General features: G+C 35.4%; 1 protein-coding gene across 1 annotated transcript; it reads right to left on the bottom strand.

Moving 5' to 3' along the window:
• Nucleotides 1-1,687: 1,687 nt before the first annotated feature.
• Nucleotides 1,688-24,838, bottom strand: LOC136042147 (uncharacterized). Its single transcript, XM_065727060.1, has 4 exons — nucleotides 24,745-24,838; nucleotides 11,416-11,584; nucleotides 8,472-8,648; nucleotides 1,688-2,048 (listed from the first exon to the last, which is right to left on the bottom strand). The coding sequence occupies exons 3-4, from the start codon at nucleotides 8,511-8,513 to the stop codon at nucleotides 1,743-1,745; spliced, it is 348 nt and encodes a 115-aa protein (XP_065583132.1). The 5' UTR covers nucleotides 8,514-8,648; nucleotides 11,416-11,584; nucleotides 24,745-24,838; the 3' UTR covers nucleotides 1,688-1,742.
• Nucleotides 24,839-24,873: the final 35 nt, after the last annotated feature.

The raw sequence follows: 24,873 nt of genomic DNA, 5'->3' as shown, positions 1-24,873 counted from the left end.
TCAGACTTTTTTCCATTTATACTTTGGACATACGACGAGGGAAGGCACCTCTGAGCCTCCGTCCATTCTACCCTGTCTGGAATGACCAGATTTAAGGAGATATCAATAATTGATTAATGGTATTTTTTTTTTTTTTTTTTTAATCTATTTTGGTGTTTATTCTCAGCCGTGCCCCTCGCCCAAAAAATCGAACCCTTCCTTGTAGCGAAATCCTGCGTAGATATCTTGTTCATCCACATATTTTTCCTTGATTATGTCAAAGTTTTGAAAACATTTTTGGTAGTTTCGGACAGTTCGTGGTAACGAACTGTAGTAAGGAGCAACCCGGCTCAATAGTAACCGAAACTCTAAAAAATGGAATTTTGATACCAATAATAACATCAAAAGAATTGCATTTTAATGCTGATTTTAAATATATAAGTTTAATCAAGATCAATTATACCTATCAAAAGTTGCGGGCCTGAAAAAATTTGCCTCATTTTAGAAAATAGGGAGAAACACCCCCTAAAAGTCATAAAATCTTAACGAAAATCGCACCATCAGATTCAACGTATCAGAGAACCTTATTGTAGAAGTTTCAAGCTCCTATCTACAAAAATGTGGAATTTCGCATTTTTTGCCAGAAGACAGATCACGGATGCGTGTTTATTTGATTTTTGTTTGTTTGTTTTCTGTTTGTTTTTTGTTTGTTTTTTCCCAGGGGTGATCGTATCGACTGAGTGGTCCTAGAATGTCGCAAAAGGACTCATTCTCATGGAAATTAAAAGTTACAGTGACCTTTTTAAGTGACCGAAAAAAATGGAGGGCACCTAGGCCCCCTCCCACGCTCATTCTTTCCCAAAAGCCACCGGATCAAAATTCTGAGATATCCATTTTGTACACCATAGTCAAAAAATCTAATAACTGTGTCTTTAGGGACGACTTACTCCCCTGCAGTCCCCGTGAGAGGGGCTGCAAGTTACAAACTTTGACCTGTGTTTACATATACTAACGATTACTGGGAAGTGTACAGACGTTTTCAGGGGAATATTTTTAGTTTAGGGGGGATATTTGAGGGGGGGGGGGTTACGTAGTAGTATATTTCCATGGAGAAACTTCTCATAGGGAAAGAGAATTTCAATGAAGGGGGAAAGAAAGAGCGGAAACTGTTGAGCGTAAAGCGGCCAAAGAAGAGGAAGCAAAAACAATAAATGATTCTTGGGCATTATACTGAATAGAAAATGAAATAACTGAAAAAAGTCTTTCATCCAGAATGCACCAGTTTAAGGCCCATGGGGAAACCTTGTTATAGTAAAATCAGCAGATGATTTTAATAAAATCAGTAGATGAAGAGAACTGGGACAGACACTTCGAAGAGATAGTGGTTAGAACGCCCCTACAACCACCCTCAAATTAAAGGCAGAAATAACGTCGAAGGCAAAAGCACAGAATCAGAATTTGCATCTTTAAACCAGTTTCATTATATTTGTCCAATTGACACAATTTCAAAATATTCTGGATAAATGAATCCTTTTTCTCTCACTTTATCTCTCTCTCTCTCTCTCTCTCTCTCTCTCTCTCTCTCTCTCTCTCTCTCTCTCTCTCTCTCGCTTCTCCCTAATTTTTCCCTTGTATCTCACTATTCGCAATTGTCTTGTTTTTTTTTCTTTGCATTTCAATCTCCCTTTTTCCCTTCTAATTTCTCATTTGAGCTATCAAAGCTTATTTAAATAAAAAACAACAAAAATACATACGAGTAAATGCTATTTAAAATTATCTTCTGTTGCGTCGTATTCTTCAGGAAAAAACCATTCTATTTGGCTTTCTATATGCTCTTCTACTCTAAGTCTTGCCTCTTCAGCATAAAAGTCTTCAGCTTCCTCATCAGCTTTCCTTTCTTTCCTTGTTCGAGCCTCCTTCTTTGCTTCCTGTTTCTTGAGAAAAGTACGAATGAGCTCGGAGGAATCAACCTTGTCATTTACTTCATTCCGTAATGGCAAGACTAGTGGTTGTGGAAGTCTTGACACCTTTTCTACTCTTTGTCTGGTTTTTTTCATCGCAAGCACAATCTAAAACATAGAAGTCCTCAAGAAAAGCAATAATTTATTTCTTTGACTAAAATATTTTTTTCTGGTAAACATAAATTAAAAATACACCAAAAAGCTCACTTGCACTGATTTCAAATCTTTATAATTCCCAGCAGAAGGGATCATCAACACTTCAAAAGTCGTTTGTTTTTTACTCGAATGTCAGTATGTTTGTCAACTTTAACATATTCCTTATTAAAACTTTTATGAATGGAAAGGGGTTTTAATAAGGAATGCTCCTTATTAAAACTTTTTATGAATGGAAAGAGGTTGTCCTTAAGAGAAATAAATTTACTATCTGGAAAGAGTAGAGCTCTAAACATATTTTTCCTTTGACAGAATGATCGAGCTTTACTATGTAAAAAAAAGTTTCAAAGACATGAAAGATAAACCCTTTTTAGCCGGCTTTGAAAGCCTTCAAAAAATGTTTGGAAGAACTCAGATCAGAAAGGATCTATGCCCTTTATCCTCCTAGCAGGAGGAGGTAATAAAGCCTAATAATAAATTCGGGTTAGAAATGTATACCCCCATGGAAGAGTTTAAAGCACATAATTAAAACATAATACGCAGTGGAAGTTGTTATTTTAAAACTTATTTTCAAGAGCCAAATTTTTATCGCAATTCTAGTCTCTTTAAAGAGTTCCTCTTTATTAAAAAACAGAATTAGGAATGAGATAAAAGCGGTGAAAGAGTATAAAAAGAGGTTAGTAAGCACCAAGCCACTTACAGTCATATCCAGTACAATTTGCGAAGTGCTTCAATATTTTGTCAGATTTCTTTTGGTCCCTATTTGACGCATTGGTAAAGGAAATATGGGCCTTATTCCTTGAGTTTTACCTTAGCAATTAAGGAGCATTTAGTTGCAATTAACATAATGAAGTGAAAGAAAAAAGTTTGTTAATTCCTGATAATTATGCAACTGAATATAGAAAACAAGACTGGTTCTGTATACTTTTTGTATGTGAAGTCTCTTCACTAACCTTATTTATTTGAGAACTATAAACACTTTTATTTTATACATTTGAATGTATTTAAAACTGTTGATGGCAAAGAGACATCTTTAATAGTGAAAAAAGCGTCCATATATGCACATCCAAGGCAGATTTCTACTTTTTTTTGCCTTTAAAGGTTTTTTCCTATTTCAATTTATCACAAAATATTTTACGAATAACATTTTCTAATTTCATTAAATGTTGATTTATGCATATATACACATTATTCTTACTTTAAGCTAAGTCATAAAAAAAAAAAAAAAAAAATCAGATTATCTCTTGGAACTTTGGCAACATTTTGCGAACTCTTCTGAATATCATACGAACAATCTATTTCTTCGAAATTTATACCTCTTTATGACTAAAGTATTTTTTTCTTTTTTTTTTTTTGACTAGCTGTTTGAGATTCAGAACCATTGTTTATCAGTTTTATGTAGAGTTTTTATTTTCTTTATAGAAAATATAGTTTTATGTAGAGTTTTTATTTTCTTTATATAGTTCATATTTTTCTTAAAAGATATGAAAATATTTTATTTTGTTTACATTTTGTTTGATCATTTCAATAATAATTAGCATTTTTCTTAATATACATTTTCAAATTTTGATGTGGAACCAGCACTTTTTTGCCTTTTTTGTATAAAACCGACAGCTTCAGTTGACTACAACATTGTTGCAAGCGTCTAACTTATTTTGTTCTTGCAAAAATTGGGGAAATCCGGCCAGAATAATGAATATGACTACATTTTGGACAGTTGCATACAATTCTTGCCAAGGTCCAAAACAGACACATTTCTTCTGTCCTTAAGCCAGAGCCTACAGTGCGAGGGCTGAAGAGAAATTTTAGTCACCAACGACATTCTGAAGTTGTTCCACCAAACTTAGTTTCTTCGAGCCTTGATTCTGCTTTCAAATGAAAAGTTCCGTTCAAGCAGGCAAGCGTTAATATAAGTTTAGAAGTACTTAAGATTTGCAATGGCTCCCTGGCCCCACTCAAAATATTTTCTTAGAGTAAAGAGTAGAAAAACGAATATATCCGAAAAAAGGGAGAATGTTCCCATCAGTTCAAAACTGCTGTCATCTAATTTTGTAAGCTAACTCTGATTGTGATTTCGGGTAAGTTTATTATTTAATTTTCTGCGTTTGGGAATGAGGCGGAGATCACGTGTATATTCTAAAACTTGACAGTTCTGTCAAGTTTCTGTCATGTTTTTTGATGCTTTTATATTAGCATATATTAGCATATATATATTAGCATGTTTTTTGAAACAGTAGTCCTTGGTGAGCTGATAAAAATATTGGATATTAAGTTTTTGTAAAAATTCAATCATGGGACACACCATTTTGAAAACTTGAAGAGACTGAACTTCAGTGTTTTGGTACACATAAGAAAGAAAAATCGATTGTGTGTGCTAAAATGAATTAAGTTATGATTCAGTGCAAGCAAGAAGGGGGCACTAAGTGGGCTGAAGGCTCCTCCATCCAAACCCTCCTCGGTAACTTTTTAACATAAAAGTTAGCAAGTTGAATGTCGTTTGAACCAAAATCATGCAGTCTGTATGACTAGAGAAACAATATCGGCAACTGGCCTATCTAATTCTCCTCTTCCGCCACCCCGTGGGCCCATACACCATTTCCAGATTATTAGGACAAAGACATACATACTGCACCTTGTTTAAATCGGAGTCATACGAGCATTTTTAACCTGTATGACACGATATCCAAAAAAGACCCAAAGCCTCTCCCTCACTTCATCACCCACTTTTTAGTTAAAAATTAAGCATGGGCAACTCGTTTGAACCAAAATCATACAAACATTTTCAATTTGGTATTATTCAAGGTGTAAAGTAGGCACGTAGCTCCTGCAGCCACTTTTTCTCCCATTGCCAACATCTCAACAGATAGATATCCGTCACGCACCTTGTTTGCCCTGGGATCACATAAGGATTTTAAATTGGTACGATAAACAATCGAAGTACCAGAGACCCTTGCATGTTCTCCCTCCCCACAACCAAATTCTCTATAGCACAAAGGTAGGCATCCTGAACTTTGTCTGAGTTGGGGTCTTAAAAATATTTTTCGTCTTTATGATTCAGGACACAAAGTAAGGCCCTGGACCCCTACCCCAACTATCCCCATCCTCTCCCTATGATTTTGCATAAAATTGGGCGTGTTGCACGTTGTTTATAGCAAAATAACGTAAATATGTTCGATCTATATTATTGGATGTACTAAGTGGGCCAAAGGCTTCTCTAACAGCCTCCGACCTTTGTATCACCAGCTTCCTAGGAGGAAGGTAGGCATATTTGCCCTTGTCTGAACCAGAATTATGCACGGATTTCAATAATTATGATTAGAGCACTAAGGTGGGCAAGAGGCTCCTATCAATTCTCCCGCCAAAGTTTCATAACAAACCTATTCGTACCACAGTTTGTTTGAACCAAAATCCTACAAGAACTTTTTATCTTTATGACTGCACGACCAATTGAGGACCAGGCATCGCTAACGTCCCCCGCCCATCCAACTCCACACTATCAGCACAAAGGTAACCATGTTTCACCTTGTTTCAATTTACGCCGTGTAATAGTTTCAATTTAAATGATTTAAAGAGCAAAAAGGGCCCTTGGCTCCTCTAATACTTTCTCCCCTATCCCTCTCAGCTTTTTATCAGAAGTGTAAAAGTTGTATCCTGCTTGAAGCAGAATCGTACAGAAAAATTTGGACCTCTATTATAAGAGGAGCAAAGAGGGTATGTGTCAAATCCAACAACACCAAAGTTTCAGCAAAAAACACAAACAGGGTTTTCTTTCATCGATTTGCTTGAAACCACCGAGGTCAGTATGTTAGGTCAATGAGACATGAGAAGGACGATTTTTAAGAAGTATACTCCATCTTCTGCAAGAGATTGCTCGGATTCACTACAAACTTACAGAGCAAGTGATTTGCGTCAATATATAGAGAGAATAGATTTTTCAGCGCTGAAATATAAAACAAAATGTCTAGATGCGCTTGAAATTTCGCAGCCAAGAACCTACAAACAAGAAAACTTTAAACATGAAATTCTGAGTTTTCACCTTTACAGTCCAGGCGTAAAGTACATACATTTAAGGATTTGTTTCTGCCATACGAAGATTGACTTGTAAGCAAGAACCATAAAGCTATTCATCTTCAGGGACAAGGGGTTACATATATTTTTGAACTTGACTACCTTTTGATTGTTTCCAATATATTTTAGGCTAAATAAAAATTTTCTGTGCGCTAATGGTTAAACAACAATTATATGTGAGAAACACTAAAGTTTGTACCAACTACGAAAAAAAAAAAAAATCTGATTTTACCACCAAATCAGGGCCATGTCCAGGATTTTTGTGCAAGGAGGGGAAGGGGTACCAAAAACCAGGTGGGCGAAAAGTTCCAAAGGTGCCAGTAGCAAGATATCAAAAGCTGTAGCAAAATGTGTCTTGACAGCTTTGCTTGGAGCAAAAAGTATTTTTATACGTAAAATTTTCAAACAAGTAACAAATTTAATCTAATATAACTTACAGTTAGAAAATATCTTTAGCTTTCTTAATCACAGTTAACATTGAAATTCTAAGTCAGGGGCAAGCTATATACTAGCCATAAATATCATACCCCATAATTTTATATGTACCATTTTATTAAAAGTACTGTATCATATTTATAGCTTACTGCTGTTACTTTATGGATGGAGTTATACATTCCACTGCTATTGGTATTACAAAAACAATGCATACCCAACTGCACGCTTGATACTCATTGATCACTATGCTACAACTATAAAAAGCACCATTTGATTTTCTGGGGAAACAACATTGATGAGGAAACAACATTGATGTGCCTGGCAGTCACATGCATTATGAAGCTGTGATATTACTTTTGCCCTACTGTAATCCCTAAAATTAATAGATAATTGCTGCTACAACGTAGTTGAGCCGTTTTAGGCTACTAATCTTCCACGTTCCAGCTTTTCCATTACCTGCTTTAACTATATGTACACCTTGATAGCTCCCAGCCCTTTCAAGATTCTTTCAACTGACGAATGAACATTTTTTAGAAGGATTTGGCAATTTGTGTGAAATTTGGACAAATATTTGAAGAGAAGTGAGTTGAATTATTTTCATTGAATATTTTCAGTTGAAGAGAAGCGGAGTAAGTAAAAACTTGTCCACAATAGCTTAAACCCCACCTTCGCTGGTTGGGAAAAGGGTGACAGCAATGAAATCTTTAAATAAATGGTTTGTGTGTAATTACCTAGCTCCGAAATTTTCTAAAACTGAATTCATGATTTTCGGGTGGTCACAACAGGCGGTATATAAAATTACCATATATGAGTTAATTGTAAATCAACATAGGATAAAAAGAATAATCTCATATCGTTACATTAGGATCATTGTCGATGAGCTTTTATCTTTCCGTGAGCATTCTGATTATTCAAGATTGAAACTTGCCTATAAATTAGGTTGTCTTCATAGATTGAAACATATTTTTCCTTTTTCCATCCCAAAATTGTTATACCATTCTCTAATTGAATCATATCTTAATTATTGCCCTGTAGTTTATCTCAACCCATTTATGGTCCATCTGCAACCTCAATAGATAATTTAGATCAAGGCAATTAGAATTCTGGGCACTTTTGTTCATCGCCCTGTGGGGCTTAAAAATCTGTCAGAAACCCGAACTTTATATATTTTTCTCAATACACTTAATCTCAAACAACTATAGAACGTGCATACAACAATGTGGTATTATGATATCGAATCCTCAACAAGTTATTCCCATGGTTCGGGTATAATTGGGACACTTCTCCTACCCACCACGCCCGCTCCAAAAAGTATCACCTTCCGCCAATCAAATCAGAAAGAGCTAGATTCTCAATTAGAAACCGGATTCCTTATATTGTAAATAAACTTAATTTAGTAGAAATATCCCAAAATTTCATGGGCCGATTTTCTTTAAAAAAACATATTTATAAAAAAGTTCTTTGCCTGGATGTCGGGATTGATGGATGATAGATTTTAGTATGTATTTTATTGTGGTGTTTTCGTGCTGGGGGGGGGGGGCTTCCACTGTTATCTCCTACCCTGTATGTTTTTTTTTGTCACGTTAATTTTTTTTTTTTTAATGACGAGATGCTGTGTTTTTTCTATGCATTTTACTGTCCCAGCCTTACGAGCTCTACTCTCTGTTGGAGCATAATATTGTTTTTGTGTTTTTTTATGTTGAATTTAATAAATTCCTATTTTTTTTTCAAACAACTTGAAAAAAGTAGTGAATGAGTTCACTGAAATCGTAAAAAGAAAAAAAAGAAGAAAAATGTTCCGGTTTTGAATTCAATTAGAGCGAAATGTGCACAAAGAGTTAATTCAATAAGATATTAAATATTTGGAAGTACTACCTTTGTCATTATATCTTCATGTCGCAGCCCATAGATATCCATTCTGATCGCCGGTAGGTCTACATTCTCTATTTGAACTTCTTCCTCTTTATACTCTGTCTAACCCTGACAATACTGTAGATTCTTTTCCAAAATTGATTGATTCAAAGACTTCTCGCAGTTTTTGCGTGTTTCGATCTAAAATATTCAAAGACAAAATTAGCACCATATTAAAATCCTGTTTTTTCAGATTTCTCTTTTTTGATTGGTCCAACTGAATAGCCTTCGTAGCGTAAAACAAGCCTACATACTTTTCAAGGTATATCTAGCTTCATTAAAAAAAAAAGAAGTCAAATTAGCTAACAGACAGCTTGATTGTAGGCTTTGCAAGAAGATTCTATGGACTTGCTTCAAAATGAATTTTTTTTCCTCATACGGCCTTATTTTCACAAAATTTGTGGATGTGGAGGTAAAACTTAAAATATATATACATTTTAAAGAATTTCAGTCGCCTATTTCAAACGTTTCAGTAGTTCGTGAGACGTCAGTCTTCTTGAGCGGGAGAAGGATAGAGGAAAACAATGAAGGAAACAAATGACGTAAATGGAAGAAATGGAGACAACAAAAGAATGGAGGAAGCAAGGGATTGAATTTAGAACAACTTGGCTCCTAATTCAATTTCTAAGAGTTAGATCTATATAACACTAACCAAAAACACATTGTTAAACATTTTTACAGAATCCACTTTATACTTGGAAGCGAAACCGCAAAATGGTTATTAAGAAAAATCCTCTATGCACTTGGCAAAAATTTAAAACGAAACATTGCAGCGTCTAATTCAGGAAACTGGTTATATATACAGTAATACATTAATGTGTTATATTCACATTAATGTGAGCCTACAATTATTTGCCAAAGATTTATGACAATTCAACTACCTTTTCATTAGCACGCATCTGGAACAATCTGGAGCATCTGGAACAACGCATCTTGGCACATACCAAGAAAAATTACGAATAATAAATTTTTAGAAAGGAAGAAGAACGTACCATTTTCTAGTTCATTGAAGAATAACGTACCTTATTAATCATAATGATAAATAATAAATATCCTTTATTGCCATAATAGAACACAGCTAGATGCGGATGTCACACGTAACAATATAGCACAAAATAAAATGAATTATACAAATTTTACGTTCATCCTTGTAGTGCTTCAGAAAGTAAGGAACAAAAAACGATAGATACCCTTTTGAGGGCTTTTGGTATGGAGGAAACAGGAATTCTACGGAAGAAAACGGAATAATGCTCAGTTATTACCTACTGTAGCCGTATTTCTTTTAGAAAAGAATTTGGTTAGGACTAAAACGGTTCAATAATAGTTAAAGGCTTTTTTTTAAGGTGGTATGATTTCCTTTAATGTTAGTTTTTGGCATATTTATTCTTCTAAACAGAGCAAATCTGAGCCACCACCTGTCATTGGAGCACCTGTATTTAAGATTCACCGAGTTTCAAACTGTTTTTATGCAAACTGTAATGCCGGCTAAAGATACTGGATATGCTGAAAGTATATGAGCCAACAAGAGTCATTGGTGAGTATACAACATCTGGAAATGAGTCAGTCTGGAGGTGACTAAACACATCTCATGCATACATGTGCCTTCAATGGCAGCAAAACTAAGACTATAGCAGACTTAGTGCTGAATATTTTGTATTAATGTTGTGTTGTTAGTATTGAATATTTTACAATACACACCAGTTCAGAAATCTCTTTTCCAAGTTACTGCACTTTAAAAAGAAGCTTATCCCAGTTTAATTTAGTCATTGGAAGGAAGTCAAGGATTCAAATCTTTTAAAGTAGAGGGACACATCAGTAATTCAAAAAAGGAATTGTCCTTGTTGTTCGAGACAGATAAAAAAAATTCTGAGACCACACTGGTTAAGCATGATGAAACGAAAAAATTTTAGAAGAGAAAACTAGGAAAATACCAGCCAGTGAAATAGAGAAGAGATATATGCAAATATTTCAATCGAGACCTCTGCTCAACTGTCCTAAGGACAAAATAAAAACCAAACCTTCAAGTCATTCCTGTATAAGGTTTTCAGCCATGGTAATTCCAAGTGTTTTTTTCCATCCGACGCCATTTTTTTAGGGGGTTTTAGGCTTTTCGGAATTCATAGAATTTGTTTTTGGTATCACATTTAACTATTAAGACTAATCGAGATAACCGTTCCTGAAACAGAAAAGTTACCATTCCTGAATCAGAAACAAAAGGCAATTTTTTCTGACTAGCTAGTTTTAACTAAAACGCGTTTTGTAATTTTTGGTTACTATGGACTGTGGTTCGTTATAGACTAAGTCGCAGCAATCGCTACAACCATGATATAAAACCCTTATCTTACTTATGAATATTGATACAATATGTATATTCATTAAAATACTGATTTTGAGAGATCGTTTTGGTTCTGAGCATTTGATTGAAGCCATGTATCTCAGGTTATTCAGTTGATAATTTAGAATCACTTCTAAGTAATATTCGAGTATAGCTTTCCTATTCAGAAAAAAAGGTCCGACCAACTCTTTGATATTTACAATACGGGAAAACAGCACAAATAATTGATATATCGTCACTGTCATACCTGAAGGTCGGATCTTATATTTTCCAACCTCTGAAAAAAATTCCCACAAAGCATTTACTTAGCTGCATTTAGGGGGCAGATCAACAGGGCAATATAGGTTCAATCACATTTCAATCCTCCTAATCTACATTATCATCCTGATCCTCCATTTGAGAACAGCTGAGCAAAAGGCTTTTAGCAATAAGATCATAGGTGTTAAAATTTCGGATACGACTTTTGGGTGTAACGGCTAAGATTTGTTTTTTACGCTAATCACAAAAAAATCACCCCAGAGCAAAAACCTAAAATTAGCACAAGTAGAAATTCAAAAATTAAGTCTAATGTACCTTGGGAAAAGATAATATGAGGAATTCGGCCCATAAGTCCAAGTTCTGTTAGCCTTTTCCTCAGGAGACCAGCGTTTCTGTCCAATATTTCTGAAGTTGTTACATCCGACTCGTCTCCATTTGGAACCTAAAGCACATTCAGTATTTGCAAGTCGTTAGTAATTTTTACCTAGAATAAAAAACGAAAGCAATAATCAGAGATAATTACTTGAAAGAACATTAAAGTTTTGGCAATCTTCTTTGGAGTAGCCTCAAGTAAAAAATGTGTTATAAAGGTGTACGGCTAATGCCCCTGAAAAATCCAATTCCCATGGAAAATTCTCAGCCGCAGACCACTGCCCCTTGAAAATTTTTCCCGCGTGTAAGATTGAGCAGCCAAAGAGAAGGCAGGAAAACCAAAAAAATAATAAGAAAAGATGGGATTCTGGGATATTCGATCTGTTCTTTCCTATGTGGAAAGAACATTTGTATCCTATGTGGTATAAAATGCCCTATGGGATTTTTTTTTTATTTCTTTCAATTCTGCTTTTGTGTTTTTTTTGGGGCTGGGGTTGATATATTGCAGCAGGATAGGATAATAGAAAGATCAAAGAAAAAATTTTGTTTGCCTGTTTGAAATAAGGAGTTGTGTCCAATTTCAATATGCTTGGCTCTGCCTTGGAGTTGGACTCCATATTATTTAAAGTAAATTAAAAAAAATCCCTTGAAGATCCTTCACACGAGAAAACCTTCTGCTGCACTCATAGTTGAGGCATCCTCAATCACAAGGGGTAAATCGGTAATATGTATTACAGAGGTCAGAACCAGACGAAGTCCACGGGAAGTAATTTCTTAGTCCCTGCCCGTATTTCTCTGCATTTCTATCATAGGGAAACACCACTACAGTTCCCCCTAAATTCATTATCCCACCTTTTTATCTTTATTATATTTCCTGATATGATAGCTCAACCTCCAGAAAACCGAAATTTCAACCCTGGGAAAAATACAGCAAAAAGACAAATAAACACGCATCCGTGATGTCTTCTGGCAAAAATTCAAAATTCCACATTTTTGTAGATAGGAGCTTGAAACTTCTACATTAGGGCACTCTGATACGTTGAATCTGATGGTGTTAAGATTGTATGACTTTTAGGGGGTGTTTCCCCCTATTTTCTAAAATAAGGCAAATTTTCTCAGGAAACTAACTTTTGATGGGTAAGACTAAACTTGATGAAATTTATATATTTAAATTCAGCATTAAAATGCAATTCTTTTGATGCAACTATTGGTTTCAAAATCCCATTTTTAAAGTTTCGGTTATTATTGAGACGGGTCGCTTCTTACTACAGTTTGTTACCACGAACTGTTTGATGACCCCTGAACCACAAAGGCCGTTTTACACAAGGCCGTTTTACAAAAAGGCCGTTGAATTCTGTTCGTTTCAAGTTTTAATATTGCTCGTTACTTTCGGTTGAAAAAAATTGTTTTTTTAAAATTAAATTTCTCATTGTTGTTTTAAATTATGCTGGAAAATCCAGCGCCCCCTTCATGGAAATTATCTTCTCCCATATTAAATTCGTCCATGGAAAGATCATCTTACGTAATCCCAGATTCCCCCCTCCCAGCCACCAGCAAAAATACCCCTGAAAACGTCATTATACTTCGTCAATAACCAATACTGTATGTAAACAATGGGCAAAATTCATAACTTGCAGCCCTATCCCCAGTTACTTTGGGGGATTTTATTATTTACTGTTTTATGTAGTAGAATTGAGAGAAAGAGTCAAACTTTAGTGTAAAGAGCGGGGTGTTGAGTAGGGAACAGCCCCTTTCATACACGGAATAATTTCTGTTCGTTTTAAGTTTTAATGCTGCTCCATACTTTCACTTAAAAACAAACTTTTTTTTATTTAATTTCCCTAAGGTTTGTTCTTACTGCTCCATGATTTTTTTTTAATTTATTTATTGGAGAAACATGCCCTCTTTTTTGGATAAAAAAACATCTTGTATGTTAACAGTAGGCAACTTGCAAAACTTACAGCCCTTGCATCATGGGCTAGGGGCTTTGAACAGTGGAGACATGGTTATTTAAAATTTTACCTTTTTAAATGAAACGGTTATCTCGAAATTATTGATAAGGTATATTAGGGGGACAAACAGGGAAACAGGGTGTGGATGGAAGCCCTTTCATCGCTTTTAAATCCTAAAAAGTGCCTTAGAGCTTTTGATTTCCAATGGAATGAGTACCCCCCCCTCTTCCAAGTTAACACGAAATATTTTCCATGAAAACCTTATGTTGTAATATTGGAGGACTATGTTAACTTACAGTCGTTACACCTGAGGCTTACTTTTTTGGCCTTTATACTATTAAAAAAAAAAAAAATTGATTGGATGTACTTAGGGGAGGGGGAGGAATGGTGTTTAAGAGTAAGGGGCTGATTGACCATGGCAGCCTTGTGATACATAAGTAATATCCTCTCTGTGGGTTTCACGACAATCATGTCCCTAATTTTAACCAAATCCATATTCCCGATTTTAAAGACACCAATGCCCCTAATTAAAAAACACACATTATCCTGATTTTAAAGAGCATTGCAGTAAATGGCTGACCAAACCCCTATCGAGCAAGTTCAGTGGGATTCCCTAACATCTAATTCAACACGGGGGCCTAGAACCATTTCCAATGTGACCCTAATGAACAATTTTGGCAGGGATTCCCAACGTCAAATTCCAAGGGGGGCTCCTATAAACCAATTAGAGAGAGGGGTAGGGTGTTATTAGTAATAAATTTAGACCAAATTAAAAGTTATATCTGTGAGGCTTAAATGGAAATGCTACGTTTCTTTGAGCCATAGCAATGCATATTCAATGTTAGGATGTGGGGCCTCTTATTATCAAATTTAACCAGGGGGCTGGAAACCAATTACAATGAGACCTTAGCGAGAATTTTTAGTGGGTTCCCCTAACATCTAATTCAGACCGGGCTGCCCTAACAACCAATTTTAGAGGGGATGCTTGTTTTAAAGATAAATTTAAACCAAATTATGAGTTATTTCTATTGGGTTTTGTTGGAGATGCTACGTTTGTTTGATGCAAATATATGAATATTCACTCAACCGAGACAATACGTGGCTAGCTAATCTTAACAAGCGATTTCAGAGGGGGAGGGTTGTTATTAGAGATAAATTTGAACCATATTAAGAGTTATTTCTGAATGGTTTTACTGAAAACGCTATGTTTCTTTGAGCAAAGACTTTGTATATTCACGCTACCATTACAATATATGGCTGACCCCCCTCCCCCTAATAAAAAATTCTAGTGAGGAGCCCAGAACATTCCAATCCACCGGGGGGCTAGACACCTATTCCAATGAGAACTTAGCGAGCAATTCCAGCGGGGCCATCCAAAATTTGATTCAAGCCGGGGGCCTCTAGCAACCAGTTCTAGAGGGGAAAGTTGTTATTAGGGATAAATTTAAGAGTCATTTCTGGGAGGTCTGAATGGGAAAACTACGTCTCTATAAGCCAAGGCTATGCTTATTCACGCCCCCTTGACAATATCTGGTTAGACCATCCTAGCAACCGTATCCAGAAGGTGGGGGGGTATGCTATTAGGAATAAATTTTAACTATATTAGAAGTTATTTCTGAGAGGTCCTAATAAAAATTCCTCATTTATTTGAGAGTATGTTAGGTTTCAGTCTCCCAGCCACTGAAAATTTTTTTAACATCTTCCAACTTAATTTTAAGTGGTAGAAAATATTATTCCAAGCAATTCAAATCACCGTACCAAACTTTGAATGGCATACAGAACCCTCCACCATTCCTTATCATGTTAGACTCCACGACAATTCACGTCACCGTGACAATATGCGGCTGCACCCGTGACAACCTTACGATACACATTATCATTCTTAGGACATTATCTATATATTCTCTTAATAAAACTATTCTTAAAGTCCATTGATTCGTGTTTTTGCAAGACATCCCTCAATATGATTCCCTCAACAGCAATTCACGTCACCATGCCTTCATTCATAAGAATTTTTTCAGATATTTACCTCTTCAAAATCACGCATCAAATCCAAGTATTCATGTATTTTCACAAACCAGCCCTTGTGGCACCACTGTACCACACTATTAATGACCCTCTAGCGCCTTCTGGACACCTTTCATCATTACTAAGACATTTTCCTGTCTATCTATTTATTTTAACTATGTAGCTAATTTGGTTGAGATCAGATGAATGAAAGAGTTCAAAGCAAATTAGGCTAGGAACAGATCCATGTTTTCTGGGGGGTAACCCTTCCCCAAAGATATTTCTGACACCCTTATTCTGTTCCTTTTTCTTTTTTAATCTTTTTATAATAAAATTTTTATTTTGGTGCCCACCTTGAGTCACATGGACACCCTTGGTCCAGCGGCCCACTTACCCAAGATTTTGCTCTTGATCTGTCAGAGATTCAGACATGAAGCTGATCGCACGATCAGTGTACGAATCATTTCGTCACAAATTACAAGATAAACCTCATTTTCATGAAAAATTGACCAAATTTATAAACTTGCTTGCTAAATCTCGATCTTCAGAATGTGTTTTCTCTTTTTTCGTTTTTTGACAGATTTGTGTTATTTTCTTTCTTGTGAACCCGCCAATTTAGGGTATAGTGCCTGGGCTTCATTGATGGGGATATGACAAGGCAACTTACAACATTAATTTATGTTAAGGAGTAATTTTTTAACTGCCCCTGTCAACTCCCCACTCCAAAAAATCTTATTATATTATTTAAGAATTTACGACGCTTCTTGACTACTATGGTCTCTGCGTCGGCCCAGCATTGCATTACTGTAGCGTGATTCGATCTCTGGGTCTCGTCCAAAAAATTCCTAATTTTGGTTTTGTGACTATTTAAATTGCAAATGACACAATAGGGCTTTCGTATGATATATCTGTCTATCTATTTATTTTAACTATATAGCTAATTTGGTTGAAATTGGATGAATGAAAGATTTAAAAGCAATTTAGGCCAGGAATATATCCATGGGGCTTGGGGGATGACCATTCCCCCAAGATATTCCTGGCACCCTTATTCTGTTCTTTTTTCTTGTTTTAATATTTTTTGAAATAAACTTTTCAACTTGGTACCCACCTCGAGTCATTTTGGCGCCCTTGGTCCAGTGGCTTCCCCCCGAAATTTTTGTCTTGATCTGCCCCTGTACACTATTAGATTTAAGTCATAGTTTTATCAAGAAAATGTCTGAAAAATGTCTGAGACTTGATGACAGGGTTCCATGGGTCGCCATAGGGTTAGTAATAATGTGAAACTGTGGCGTGAATTAACAAGAGAGAGAGACAGAGAGAGGGAGAGAGAGAGAGAAAGAAAGAGAGAGAGAGAGAGAGAGAGGGAGAGAGAGAGAGAAATTACTCATAAGCAAAGAGTCAGCCGCACAAAAACACGAATGGAAAAACGCAGTGAAAGGCACTCATACTCATTCATACAGACATGGAGAGAAATGCAATAAACACATACATACACACAGAGTCAAACAAACAAAGATAGACACGGAGACAGTCAAACACACACGCAAGGTGAAAGAGAGACAAAGGACACACCCAAAAAGAAAGAGTCAAACGAGCAAACACAAAAGATAGACACTGAGACAGGGAAAACATAGGCACGTTGTGATAGCAAGAAGAAAAAACACATATAAACATAAACAACAAGACACAAAAGCACCCAAAGATAGAAACAGAGATAGGAAAAACGCACAGTCAAACATACAGGGAAGAAGCAAGAGAGAGAGACAAAAAAACACACATAGACAAACAGAGTGACACTCAAACTCACCAAGATAGACACAAACACAGATAAAAATACAGTCAAACGCGCATAAACATAACAGAGAGAGAAAAACACGCGCATAAGCACATAGGTTCAGACTCTCTCACATGTAAGGTCTCTCACAGTGACTGTATTTGCCTGCATGTTTGCCTATCTCTGTATCTATCTTTGTGTGTTTATGCCTGACTCTGTGTGTTTTTTGTTTTTATTTGTCTATGTACCACCATGCCTGTTTGTTTGACTCTGTGTATGTATTCTTTGTGTCTATCTTCGTCTACTTTTGTGTTTGGCTCTATGTGCATGTGTGCGTCCTTCTTTCTCCGTGCCTGTCTCTTTGTTTGTCCTTGTATGTCCTGAGAGAAACCGTGGTTTTGCTTATTAAGAAAACATGTATTTGCAAAAAAAGCCTTCATTCCTTAGATTCCTTGTTCCACGATGAATCTTCAATATATTTCAGTAATGCAATATATGGATCTTGTAGCCTATGTATTTAGGCCTTCTCGTTGAAGATTGCCTCTAATATATCGGTAAAATCCTATGTAGCGAAGAGTAAAAGATAGACTTTTGACCGTATGTGAAGGTGCTTCATGTTCTATCCATAAGCACACTCTTGGTTTTATTTCCCCTCTTAAAGTACACTCAAGTTCCAATAGAGTGAAAGACTCCATTGCTAAAAAAAATACTATGAACAGTCTACAGTGCTCCCTGATAATATCATTTAAACCATTACTTAACAAACAGGAGGGCCAAACGGATCAAGAAACATTACGCATTCTCGAGGGGATTGGATAGGAGATACGAAAACCATAGCTTTATCGAATCATTTTCACTAGAAAGTATCTCCCAAACCATAACAATATCAATTTTACATTGATCCAGGTGGCTGAAACAAACCTCCCTTGGGGCCATCTTTTGTCTTACACTCGATTCCTAAAGCAGACGAAAATCTTTGGATTATAAAAGCTCCCTGAGAATAAAATCTTGAAGAAAATCTCTCGAAAAATATATTGTTACAAATGAAATCTTAAACATTAAATCTCTAACAAATAACCTCTAAAGAAAAAAATCTTGAAGAAAAGAATAGCGCCTTGAATAAAATGAAATCTTAAAGAAAACAAACATATTTTAACATCTTACATAACATACCACACATGCACCATCAGTACGTATTACTCACGTGTGCCTTATCCTTTTTGACAAGCTGGGGCTCCCCACTTGAGTAGCAGGTCCTGAAGAAATAAGTCATGAAGAAAGCTTAAAGAAACCTGTCTTAAAATAATTCTTGAAATGTCTTGAAACGCTTTTAAAAATGTCTTGAAATGTTTTGGAAAGTTTCTTAAAGAAAATGTTTTAAGAAACGTCTTGAAACATTTTGAAAATCATTTTGAAGAATGATGTCTTAAAAATGTTTTAAAACGTCTTGAAGAATGAAAAGAATTAAATGAATTAAAAACATCTCGATACATCTTGAAACGTCTTGAAGCAAAATATCTTAATTTTTTTTCAAGAAAACCAATCCCTGTTATGCAACAAACATCTGCATCTTGAAGACAATTAATAACACCTACAGCTTGAGGGAATCGCTGTTAAACTTCCTCTTGAGCTTAAACCACTAAGGAAGAAAAGAGTAGTGGCAATGAGGGGTCATAAAAGTTATTAAGGCCTCACTATCGGCTGAACTTACAACCCTTCCTCTGAGCTCTTTGGAGGTGAGGGGGGGGAGTAAGCTGACTTCGAAACTTTAGTTATCTGATTGTTGGACTGTTTAAACAGGTTGGTTAGTTCAAAATTTGATTAGATTTATTTGAGGAAAGAGTGTTACTTAACTTTTTACTTAACAAGGCAACTAAGAATTTCAATTTCCAATCAAATGAGCCACCTCCTAAGCTTACACCCCTTACATAAGCATCCAACATGCCCCAGAAAATGAACCTAAAATAATTGCCCCCGGGCTCTGAGGGATTGTGCTGACCCAGAGCTTTTGCTATCTGGTGTTTGAACTATTTTTGACAAAATGGCTATATAAAATTTTCTAATGGCTATATTTGGGGTAAATAGAGCCTAAGGGGGAAGGGGCTAGTTGTACTCTGAAAACTTTTGACTCTTAAAAAGGGCACTAGAACTTCCGATTTTCAATCGAATGAACCCCTACGAAGTTTATACGACCACCAATATGAAGTGCCTCCAAAAAACATTGGAGCCCCTTGAGCTTTTCTGTTGGCAACACTATAGCGTTGCCTCTGATTTGCTTGCAATTGTTTCAAAACTATGCAGTTTTTAAAGCAGTTACATATTTTCGTCAGTGTTGCTACATTGAACGGTGTAAATAAATAAGGGAAAATTTTGCTTTAACATTCTGCTGATTCCAAGGAAAACTAGATTTTCGACTCCTTTTGATTTTAAGTACCAATAATATCAAAATAAAATATTTTTTTCCCTTTAACCTACCTTAAGGCTATTCACATTAGAAAAACCAATAGTTTCTAAGATTTGTTTTCAATTGTTTCAAAACTATGCAATTTTTAGGGCACTTCCATATTTTCGTCAGTGTTGCTACGTTGAACTCATGTAGTAGTCCCTCGCCAAGTTCGTAGCTTGGGGGATTTTTTAAGTTGATGATTTTTAACGATGATTTCAAGGTTTTTTTTTACTATTTTCTTCACTTGTGTTAAATCTCATGAGGTTCAGAATATTTTATGTTGAAAATGCTATATTTTTTGAAATTTGTTTCATTTTTGCTTCTCCCTTGTTTTTTCCTGGACATAGAGCTTAACGGGGCCGACAATTTTAAATCGTCTTTGTTATGAATTTATTCATTGAATAAATTGATTTGATGTAAGTTCTTATATATATACTAGCTGTTGGGGTGGCGCTTCGCGCCACCCCAACACCTAGTTGGTGGGGGCGCTTCACGCCCCCCCAAGCCCCCCGCGCGCGTAAGTCGTTACGCGCCATATTAGTTACGCGCCATTGTAGTTGTGTCCCTATGTCCCACCTGTGAATATATATATATATATATATATATATATATATATATATATATATATATATATATATATATATATATATATTATATATATATATATATATGCGAATATACCACATTCTTTGCTGTCCCATTGTCTGTGCATATAAATAGATTGTCAGGTTTACCGACTCTTGAACATGCAACATATAATGGTCAATGGGAAAACAATCCGTATTCAGATCTATACCTCATGATTCTAATGATTGCCCTTGAGCTTTGTTGATGGTGATTGCTAATCGACCATTCCCTGAGTCGCCATCGTCATTTATATATACCCTGTGCACCCCGGCGTCCCCTTTGTAATTATGTCCCTGTGTCCCGGTCGTCATTTATATTCCCTGTGTCCCGGTCGTCTAGGGCCGAAATATCTACTTAAATAATTTCCATTGTCTTAAAAAAATTTCCCTATTGTCTCTACGTTGTATTTGTTTGTTATGGAAAGGCAGTGTGGTCTTCGTCGCTATTTTCGTCTAGCTTATGGGGAGCAGTTGACCTATGATATCTTTTATTTTATTAGTCTAGGTAAAAAACATGCTAATAAAATCAATCAACAAAAATTTTTAGAATCCTTTAGAAATGAAAACCTTATTCCCAAGTCTTTAAGATATAAATTACATTTAAATACCCGGAAAGAAGCGCAATTTGCCCATACACTACAGTTAAAAACCCTAGTCCATATTATTAAGGACAAAAAACAGAAACGAAACATTATTTCTTCAGAGAGAAAATTGTTGGAAACTTTTTTGCTGGAAAACCTGTCCACCGTTGATTTTTCTCAAGTTGTTAGATTAGAAAGGAATTTGTTTAGCCACGATTTTCGCTTGTCCAAGGAACGCCTCTATAAAAAATTAGAAGGCTTACGAAATGAATCTTCGATGAGAAATCGTATTTATTCTCCAAGATTCACTCCTGGGCCTGCTATTATTAACCTCTTCTAAAACATTGGAACCCCAGGAAATCGAAACACTAGAAAAAGGTCCAAAATTTTCTTTTCTACCGAAACAGGTTCCTGTGGCAGATATAGTTTCCTCTCTAGAGTCCGCTTTGCATAAACACTATCCTTCTGTCTCTAACCCGGATGAAGTTAGATCTGGTCTAATAAATATCCTCTATAATGGCCAAAAAAAGTTTAAGCCTCCTACCAATTCCACACCGGAAAATTTGCATGACATAAAAATACTATCTAATCTCCGAAAAGATCCTTCTATTATAATAATTAAAGCAGACAAAAGCAATTCACTTGTTGTCATGAATACAACAGACTATGACAACAAATTCTTTCGCATTTAAATGACACAATTACATATCAAACAATAACTCATGATCCTACTGATCAGTTCACTAATAATATTATAAATGAATTAAAGCAGCTAAAACAAAATGGTAAAATCACCCACAACTATACAATAAATTTTTCCCCGTGGTAGTTTCTGTCCTAAACTCTACGGTTTACCAAAAATACATAAACAGGGTATTCCCTTAAGACCTATTGTAGCTTTTACTAAAGCTCCCGCTGCCAATATTGGAAAATGTATTTGTGCAGCTTTCAAACCTTTATTGTATTCTCAAAATTCCTATATTCATAACTTGGCAGATTTGGTTAAAAAACTTAGCGACACAAGTATTTCAGAAAACACAATAGTTAGTAGTTTCGACATTGTTTCCATGTATACAAATATAGATGTAACTATTTCAGAGGAATTGTTAAAAAACAAAACAGAAGAAAATTACCACTTGATCGAGACTTCAGCGACAGGAATTGATTGTGAAGTTTTAATGACTCTTATTAAAATTTGTAATAAGTTTTCTATGTATTTTCAATTGCGCAATTCTTTTTATCAGCAATAATGGGTTACCCATGGGGGCACCTTTATCCAGGCTACTAGCAAATATTTACGTCGAGAATCTTGAGAATTGGGCATTGAATTCTTATTTTCTAAAACATGTCTATTGGGGTCGTTATATGGATGACGTAATTTCACTTTGGAATTATGGGGAAGCTGAACTTCGGGGCTTCTTAGATCATCTTAACACTTATGACCGAAATTTGCAGTTCACCCTTGAAGTTGAAATTGAAAATAAACTACCATTTTTAGATGTATTAATTATTCGTAATACTGATGAACTGGATTTTACTATATATCGAAAGCCAACACAAAACAATAGATATCTTCACTTCAATTCAAATCACCCCCCACAAGTTAAAAGAGCAGTTGTAACTTCCCTCATTGATCGTGCCCTAAATATTTGCTCCCATTCATATATAAATGCAGAAATAAATTTTATCAGAGATATTCTTTTTGGTAATGGATACCCTATTCCTTTTGTAAATAAAATAATTAGCCGTAGAATAAAAAGACATTCTTGTAAAATCAAAGAAGATATTTCACAATGTGAGGCTACTGATAAGCCCTCAAATATTGTCTATCTTCCGCATATCCCAAAGATTACAACAAAATTAAAAAATATTTGCACAAAAAATAATCTGTATGTAGTTTTTACTAATAATTTTAAAATCATCAATTTCTTAAATTCGGGTAAAGATAAGACCCCAGTTACTCGCCAAAGAGGGGTCTATCATATACCCTGTGATTGCGGAAAATACTATGTCGGCAGGACCCATCAGAATCTAGACAAAAGGTTACAACAACATAAAAATGACATAGACAAGGCCTTAATTTCAAATGGTTCCAACAACTCCTTTGATTCTGCTCTAGGTTGGCATATATTTAATAATCTGTCCCAAATGATACTTTTTGAAAACTCTTCACTCATTAGTAATGATTTGGGAATAAAACAGGTGGTTCGAGAATCAATTGAAATTAATCTCAAAATAAATAAAAATATTTCTTTGAACAGGGACTTGGGGGAATACTCCCTAAATTCTTTATACTCAAATTTAATTAAAAATGATCTAACAAAATATTTTACTAAACCAATTTATAATGGTACTGAACCAACTACGAAAAGGCCTTTGAGACAGGCTGCTAAACAAGCAAGATTAGCTTTAAGAAATTGCATCTAATCATTTTATTCTCTTTAGTTTGAATGAGTTTATATTTCTTCATTTCATTCTTTTCGCCAGTCCTGGTTGAACTTCGCTGAAGTAAAGATGCTAGGGCTAATTTTTTTTTTTAAATGTTTTAATAAGTGTTTTTAACTAGTCAGTATTAATTCTCACAACTTGATGTAAGCTCTTTTATATATATATATAGTTTCTCTCTTATTCTTGTATTGTGCTGAAGACGGCCCTTGGACATAGGGCCGAAATATGTACATAAATAAATTCCATTGTCTTAAAAAAATTTCCCTATTGTCTCTACGTTGTATTTGTTTGTTAAAAAAGAAGGTGTGTCATGGAGCCTCCAGAGCAACACAAAACCAGGTCTGCGGCTGACAGAGCTAGTAAAAAAAGAAGGCGTGTCGCTATATTACAAAAGTAACGCTTGTATAATCACCTGCTATTCAATTACTGCCCTTCCGATGATTATAGCTTGAGTCGAAATGTTCAAATTGGGACTATGTTTGAAATTTGTCCATATTGCAAGGCATGGAAATTTAATGCCGAAACAATGGGAAAGTTTTGCGCCTCAGGAAAAGTTAAGCTTCCTCAACTGGGTGCACCAACAGAGCCATTGAATACTTTGCTTGCTGGAAATACGTCTGAATTGAATTGTTTTTTTTTTTTTTTTTTTATCAAACATCAGGAAATATAACTCATGTTATAAACTGTAAAGATAAACCTGATGACCTTTTTCATTAAAATTTGGAGTTCCGGTGTATCCTAATTTTCAAGATATATATGATTGTAAACGCCTCCGCTTAAAATGTTCAGACAATCACATATCATTCTCGTCGGTACTTACTGCTTTTCGGAGGCAAGCCCTTTAAGATTTCCAGAATGTCTGGCGCCTATTACAAATTCTGCCCTTTTCATTTCTGCTTTACATATTCGTGATCATATGACCCGTGAATAGATTTATACAAGTCATAGCTTACTAATGAGGTTGCTCCGAAGCAGCTGATATTTCAAACTACTATTTGGTAATGTCGAAGTAGCACATGCTGTTTAAATGCACAATCGTTTGCTTTAGAAAGTCAATAACTGATCAGTTCGATAACGAAATACAACAGACAAATTGACTACAAAGTCTGGATAAGCCAAAGATGAAATTAGAATATACTCGTTCCAGATTTTCATCATTCCATTTATTTATTAAATAAAAAAAGCAAGTTTTTTAACTGCAAGTAAGGAGCAACATTAAAACGAACCGAAATTATTCCGTATATGAAAGGGGTTGTTCCCTTCTCGACACCTCGCTCTTTACGCTTAAGGTTTTTAAAAATAGAACTGTGACAAAGAGTCGAACTTTAGCGTTCAGAGGCAGGTGTTGAGGAGGGGATAACCCCTTTTAAATATGGAAGAATTTATGTTTGTTTTAAGTTTTAGTCCATCTTCAATTTGAAAGTGGTGCCTGGCTTACCTCCTAGAACGGAACTTTCCACTCCTTAGCAGAAACATGCTTTCTTGAAACGAAAGCTTGGCTTCACAAACTTCAGATACTCCTCTTTGACATAGGCTATATAACTTCACTTCGCACACCATAGGCTCT

The sequence above is a fragment of the Artemia franciscana genome, unplaced genomic scaffold (genome assembly GCF_032884065.1).
Source record: "Artemia franciscana unplaced genomic scaffold, ASM3288406v1 PGA_scaffold_69, whole genome shotgun sequence".
In the NCBI taxonomy this organism is placed as follows: Eukaryota; Metazoa; Arthropoda; class Branchiopoda; order Anostraca; family Artemiidae; genus Artemia; species Artemia franciscana.
Note: the sequence above shows the minus strand (reverse complement) of the source record. Positions and strands in the feature narration are given on the sequence as shown.